This window comes from Monopterus albus, unplaced genomic scaffold (assembly GCF_001952655.1).
Source record: "Monopterus albus unplaced genomic scaffold, M_albus_1.0 scaffold404.1, whole genome shotgun sequence".
NCBI classification, from domain to species: Eukaryota; Metazoa; Chordata; class Actinopteri; order Synbranchiformes; family Synbranchidae; genus Monopterus; species Monopterus albus.
In genome coordinates, this window is record NW_018128284.1 from 49,693 (window position 1) to 56,804 (window position 7,112).

General features: G+C 40.1%; 1 protein-coding gene across 1 annotated transcript in view; it reads left to right on the plus strand.

Annotated features, from left to right (window-relative positions):
• col9a2 (procollagen, type IX, alpha 2) overlaps window positions 1–7,112 on the plus strand; it is a 31,900-nt gene that overhangs the window by 5,825 nt on the left and 18,963 nt on the right. The window contains 8 exon segments of the mRNA XM_020586401.1: window positions 2,188–2,241; window positions 2,527–2,562; window positions 3,868–3,891; window positions 4,021–4,074; window positions 4,155–4,208; window positions 5,550–5,600; window positions 5,692–5,748; window positions 5,853–5,906. Coding sequence (XP_020442057.1) covers window positions 2,188–2,241; window positions 2,527–2,562; window positions 3,868–3,891; window positions 4,021–4,074; window positions 4,155–4,208; window positions 5,550–5,600; window positions 5,692–5,748; window positions 5,853–5,906 — 384 coding nt within the window.

The following is a 7,112-nucleotide window of genomic DNA, read 5'->3' on the forward strand; positions in this document are numbered from 1 at the left end:
TTCTTTAGTATATTACTTGTGTGGTGTAGAAGATAATTATTTAAGAATACACAGCAGCTAAAAACACAGCACTGTTATAAACTACTATTTCTCTATGAAGCTTCTTCCGGTTCTTTTAAACCAGGAACTCTCAATGAGACCTATATAATCTTAATCATTTTTTGGGCTAGCCCATGCTACGCAGGGCGTCAAGACCGTGACGTCACCTGATAAGCCAGCTTGCAGCTGACTCTAATGTTAGCCAAAACATGAGGAAAAGTCAAGGTGTGTGACTGTTGTTTTCGTGGTGTGTATCTAAAACAATTGGACATAACCTTACACATTAAGACAAATATTAAGACTAGCATTACAGTTTACACCAACAGCTCTTTGCCTGTAACCTTGACCTGCCTGCAGTCTGCACTGCAGGCCCATTACTGAACAGTTAACAGCCTGAGCTAGTCAATCTGTCTGCACTAAACATTTCTAGACAACAAATCTATGAATATCTATCTAACTAGGAAATAACCTAACACTGTGCTCTCTGGTTAGATAGTAGGGCCGGCATTTCAGCAATAAAAACTCTATCTGGCGAACAGTACTTATAAACAGTGCGTACATCACCACACCACAAGTTATTGATAAACACACACACCGCCTCCTTTTGCCTTCTGAATCGCGGAATCTGGGACTCTGTCAGAAAGCCAAGTCTCAGTGAGAATTTGAGCACAGCATTCTCTGATTTCCCATTATGCTGTAATCCTAGCCCTTAGCTCGTCCAGTTTGTTTTCCAGAGACTGTAGCTATGAAGAGGCTGGGTAATAGCCTAGCATGGAGTCCCCTGCGCTTGCATCGCTTGCTTCTCCGTCTCCAGGTCGCTCTCCTGATTTCAGCCTGCTCGCTTGTGCCTGGTGCTCCGGGGGCTCCAGGGTGATGGTGGTTGTAGTCGTTGCGGGAGCGGACAATGAGTTGTAGCTCCGGTGGTATGAAACCAGTAAATTCCCAGTGGCTGTGTGAGTTGGCAATGCCTGTCTGTTGTATGTTAGCAGTGCATGACATTTGTGCACTGCAGAAAAAGTAAAAAAAACACACAAAAAAGAAGAAAACGAAGAAAAAGCCGGCATTCAAGAGTGGAACGCGTAAACACGACCGCCTCGGTGGGCGTCATGTTTACAATGTCGTCATGGAGACGTGGGATAGTATGTCAATAGGATATTTAATTCTTGATAAGATAGTTGGTTCTTGATTTTGAATATGGTAGCTTGACAAAACAACTCCCACTTGGGAGATTTGTAGTCCATTTTTGCAGAGCTCTTATGATGTAGAAAATGTGTTTGTGCTTGTAACACTTCAACGATGGGCTTTGATAATTAATGTTGAATACACAGCATAGCATTACATTATTGTAATGTATATGACACTAAAAACATCAAAACAATCCTCAAACTAATCTTTTGTTTTCATTTTAATGTATTATTTAAAGCATTTTCTAAGGCTTTTGGTGCTTACTCTGATAATTGATTTACAATTCAAGATGTTCTTATTCAAGAACAGGTCATTAGACAGTATATTAAGTTGCTGTACATGCTGAGCTATTTTCATATCAAGGAGTTTAGAGTTTCCCTCTGTATGCTGGGTTTGAAGAGTCTAATAACAGAAGTGCAGCGCTGATCCTTGAACTCCTAAATATTGGTTTCTCATAATTATGATGATTAAGTAATTAAAGCTTATTTCACTGCTTCTGTCCTAGAAATGCCCTTTGACAGATGATTGAACAAACACCCATTATTCCTCACTGATTGCATTTACATTATTAAATCTCTTGTAAGAGAAATAAAATCAAGTAGATTTCAATGATTTCTAAACTTCAGGAATGAAATTTCCAAATAGCAATAGTGATGTAGCCTTTCTGAAGGTCAGTACTTGTGAGAGGAGGTGAACTGAGTGGTCACATGCTAACAGAAACTCACACACAGATGCATTCCTCAGAGATTAGCCAGTAATCTGCCCTGGAATCTCAATCTCAAGTTTGTTTCCTAATTACTTCCAAGAACAGTGTCAGCTTCAGTCAAATGCATGATCTGCCCTAATGGGAGGTAAATCGGAGGAAAGCCTGTGGAAAGCACAATGATAACTGCTAATTTCATTTTTAACCCCCACAATGTCTATTTTAAGTGCCTGGTTTCATTTCATTCTGCCTATCTACAGGGTTTGATTGGTGCAAAGGGGGATCGAGGTCCTACTGGGAGCCCTGGCCCTAAGGCAAGTGTCTCATCCACCACCTGAAAAGATGATTAGAACAAGTGCACCATTTTTCTGCTATTCTCTGGAAAGCATGATCCTCAAACAAGTCACATTCTCTTTATCTTGTCCTAGTGATGTGGAGCATGATACTGATCCCTGCTTATCCCAGTGTCTCAAGATTTTCTGTCAGAGATAAACTATTGTTTCACCTTCAGTGCTGAGTGCCATGTTAGCCAATCTCATGTCCTGGGGACATTGCCTTCATTTATTTTTATTAGTCTTTTGCTGTTCTGTTGTCTTTAGGGTCAACCTGGACCAAGTGGCGAGCCCGGGCCCCCTGTAAGTAAATCAGTTTATCATCTATCACTTTTTTTCTACTATAAAGAAGATATGTTAATATCTTATACTATGTGGAGTGGTGGAGGAATTACTCCAATTTTATTTGAATAATTGTTCCAGTAAAACAATGTTAAAAACCTGCAGTGCAAGTAAATGTGTTGCATTCAAATTCTTGTGACTCAGAGCCCAAACCAGGCACTGCTTTTCTGTAAGAGATCACAAGCCAAACAGTTTGGGAACCACTGATTTAATCTTTAGTGCATCACATTTTATATGTTCAAAAAGTTACATTTGAAGCATAGCTTGTGCCTATGGCTGCCAGACAAATGTAGTGGTGTAAAAAAAAAAGAAAGAAAAGCACAATATATCTATTTCAAATGTAGCGGAGTAGCAATATAAAGTGGCATGAAATTGATATACTCAAGTACCTCAAAACTGCATCTGCAACTTTAGTGTTTATTTATTTAAAGTATGACAAATATATATTTTTTTATCTCCTAAAGCTGACATGATGCTTCTGAAATGACTTATGACTGGCTGAATTAGGTATTGTTTGAAGCCTAGTCAGTCTCCTAACAAATATACTGTAGCCCAGGTGGTCTCATAAGACAACCTCCTGAGTCTTTTTTTTAAATGTCTGAATACCTTGCCAGCTGTGCTCTCTTGTCGGGTTCACTACCAGGTGTGGCATATTCCATGTACAACTGACATGAGTCTTATTCCTACATACCACTCTTGATAACGAAATGTGCTCTAAATAATCCATATTTTATGATCATAGTATCATTAAATGCTACCATCAACTTTATGGCCACCGGCAAATACAAGGCCAGTTCAACAGTGAAGCATAAAAACACACCATCTGTAACCCAGTCTGACACCACTAGGTGGTGCTCTCTGTCCATCTATCACACATCATCCAATATATTCAGACATTAAGTCCAGAGTCATCCAGTGCCATGTTTGAATGTAGCACCATTAGTGAAATCCTTTGTTTAGCAGTAACAGGCATCCTGACTGGGCCTGTGCTTGTACACCCAGCTGCCTCAAGCTGTTCTCCCTCCAAGAAGGCTTTCTTACTTAATTATTGTTTATAAATATTTCCAACCAAAAGACAGAGTAAACATAAGGTGATTGTGTCTTCTTGAGTATTTAGTTTTTTTCTTGCTCTGTCACTGTACACACTTACTACAGAATTACTGCTGCTGTTTTTAATTGGCTTTTGCAAACATTCACTGATATTTTGACAGAATGGTTTCACCTGTTATACAGTAATTTAGCCCCTTCTCACCTCTATCCGTACAGGGACCTGGCCTTCCAGGACTGGCTGTAAGTAACTTGTATTGTATAATAGAGTCATGTGTTTATCACTTCATGTCAGAAGGTATGGAAAAAATTTTGTGGCTATTAGGAAGTATAGACATTGTATTGTCTTGCACTCTGTGTGTCTATGTCTAGGGCATTCCAGGGCCAATCGGTCTTCCTGGTCAAATTGGACCAACTGGACCGAAGGTATGACCATTGTAAGCTGGCAGAACCATTTCATTTTTGGCTTTTACTCACAGCTTCTTTCCTTTCCCCACTTTGTTTAGGGCATCTTGGGACCACCTGGACCTCCAGGACTTCTCGGACCTCCTGGCAAGCCAGTAAGTGCAGACCCAGGACTGGTTATCTTAAATATATGTCATCTTTCTCTCAGATTTTTAATGGAACAAAGAAGATCTTAGAGGTAACCTGGCTCTGGGAAACTTGAAATCAAGAGGTTGAAGTGCTATGGAGTATCATGTTGTGGTGGGGATGGACAAACAGGAGGATGGCCAGGAACATCCTCTGTTCATGCTATACTCCCCGAGTAGTTCAAACAGTACTTGATTTTTAGGCTAACAGGATATAGCAGTGGGAAGTCACTTTTATTACCAAAAATACATACATAAACTCACATAAGAAAATATTTTTTTGATAATGATTATGTTTTGTTGTGTTTGTTTGTTTTTAAGAATTGTGACTAAGATAGGTCCTGAGTGGGATATTTTAAACTACAGTTTAAAAATAAACTTAACAGAGCTCTGGTGGACAAACAATGCAATTGCAACATAATCTTTGGGATATTTGTGTTGTAATTTATTTTTATATTAGCCTGGATGTGTACAGTATATGCCAAAACCAATTATTTTAAGACTGACTGATATAATAGCCTATCACATTTATTAGTCTAGCTCTAATAAGAACAATGGACAAATGGTGAATAAAACTGTGCTGCTTGGATAAATGTAAACTTTATCCATAGAAAAGATGTTTCTTTTCAATGAGACTGGTGAGATTCGCTGTAGACACAATGAGAGATACTGTAAATGAGCTACCGGCATCTCATTGGCCTATTATATCAGTCTACTTGCCTATTATATCAGTTTACTTGCAGTTAACCTATACTGTGGGATCAATAAAGTACCTACCTACCTACCTATAGAATATCACAGTGTAAAAATAAAGCAAAGTTGACCCCATATCTACTAACACTTGTCACATGTATGATCTGTTCCGCAGCAGCAATTAATGTGTTTTTAAAATATACTGTATGATAACACAGATAGAGCTCAGTACTGCTTGTACAGTTCCCAACAGACACTAAGTAAAAGATACCACAAACAGTACTATTTTCCAAATGGTGTATGTACTTTCTTGTGTGCATCTTTGAATGGTTCCAAGAAGTGGGTGGTTTCTTCATTGAAAGTGCTGTTCCCAGCCCAGGGGAGTGTATTTGTTTAGCTTTAGTGCCGTCCTAGGGTAAATAAACCCCCATTAGATCAGTGGGCTGTTACATCTGACTGTAGCAGGAATACACCAGTCCCTGTAGGGATGCCTTACTTTCAAACTCAAGCTATAAACAGAGAAGGAAAGATGGAGAGAGAGTGGAGAAGAGGAAACGGTCTGCCAACTGTGACCAGGTGACTGGCTTAATCTTTCCATCTATGTGTTTGTCTGTCTAGGGTCCTCCAGGCATGTTTCTTGGTGGAGATGAGGGTAGTGCAGACTTCCAGGTAAAGATCTTATGGCATCCACTTCCATGGAAATCTATTCTGACAAAACTTCAGTCTTCATAATCTGTACATTTCATTCTTTCTACAACAGTGTCCTATTAACTGTCCAGCAGGACCTAAAGGCCCCCAGGGACTGCAAGGAGTCAAGGCAAGTAATCTATTTCAAGTCAACCTGAAGAAATAACGTAGTCTTTTCAGCATCAATCATTATTACAAAACTGTTATGACACCATCCTGATTGTTGCCCTCTAGGGACACAAAGGACGTGCTGGTGTTCTCGGAGACCCTGGTAGCATAGGAAAACCGGTGAGCTGCACAATCTCTGCTAGAGAGGATACACATATGCACACAAACCCCCATTCTTGTACATGCTGTACAGTCTTGCACACTCACCCGCTATTCAGGACCAGCAGTGGTAAAGATTAGCTCTAATGAAGCCCCCCAAGGCACATGACTGGCACTAATCTGGCTGTGATTAGTTAGGCCTGGCCTTGGCTCCTACAGTCAGCATGCAGTGAGCCAGATGAAAGGGGTGGTGAAGAGCCAGGTACATGAATCAGAGGATGAGGGAGTCAGGGTTTGCACAGCCCTCTCACCTCACTGTATTAAGCAGAGCTAATGAGCACACAGTGGGCTCCAAGGGAGCAGCTAGCCAAGACCTAAGAATTAGCCTCTGATCTTCCCACACAAGGAGCCATCTGGCAGGGCTTAGATGCTCAAAACAGTCAGTGCACCAGCTGACTACCCCTTCAAGGCAGACATACATTTTCTTCTTATAGACAGTCAGCATGAGCTAGCTGTTGAGACCAAAAACACCGACAGCACCTGTTATTGCTATAGTACTGCTATATTTCTGATGACTATGTCATGTCAGTGATGAAGAATTAGTGAGCAAGCATTTCACATTTATCTTCAAACTGCTGAAAAACTGCTTAAACTAGATCAGATGCAACTGGTTTGTCTTGGGAATTACTGGGCTTGACTGGACAGACTGAACAGTGTCATGCAGGTGTGGCTGGTAAATAAGATTTCTGATGATAAACTAGTTATAAAGATTATTATAAGATAGTAAAATATGATATATTTTTATTGTTTTGTAAATGAATAGTTAGGCATTTTGGGAAATATATTTATTTGCTGTTTTTTTTTGCTCAGTTAGTTGAGGTGATTAGATACCAATCTTGTATGTATGTATGAAGGTATAGTTGGGACACAGTTAGGCTAGCTTAGTTTATATTAGCTTAGTTTAAAGTAAAGACCAGAAATCATGATGGGGGACAATGCCAAAGAGCTAGCCGCTGGCTCTTTTTAGCATTAGACACAGCCAGGCACAATGTAGAAGAGAGGCTAAATACATTATTAGTGGGAGGAATGCATCATGAGCAGGTGGAGGCGGGGCTGACTTTAGTAATGGCCAATCAAACCAGCATCTCTGATCCCATTTTAAAAGCACAGCAGAAACACGACTCTGTATATCACTGGTGTCACAACATAGGAGCTGAAAGATTCTTT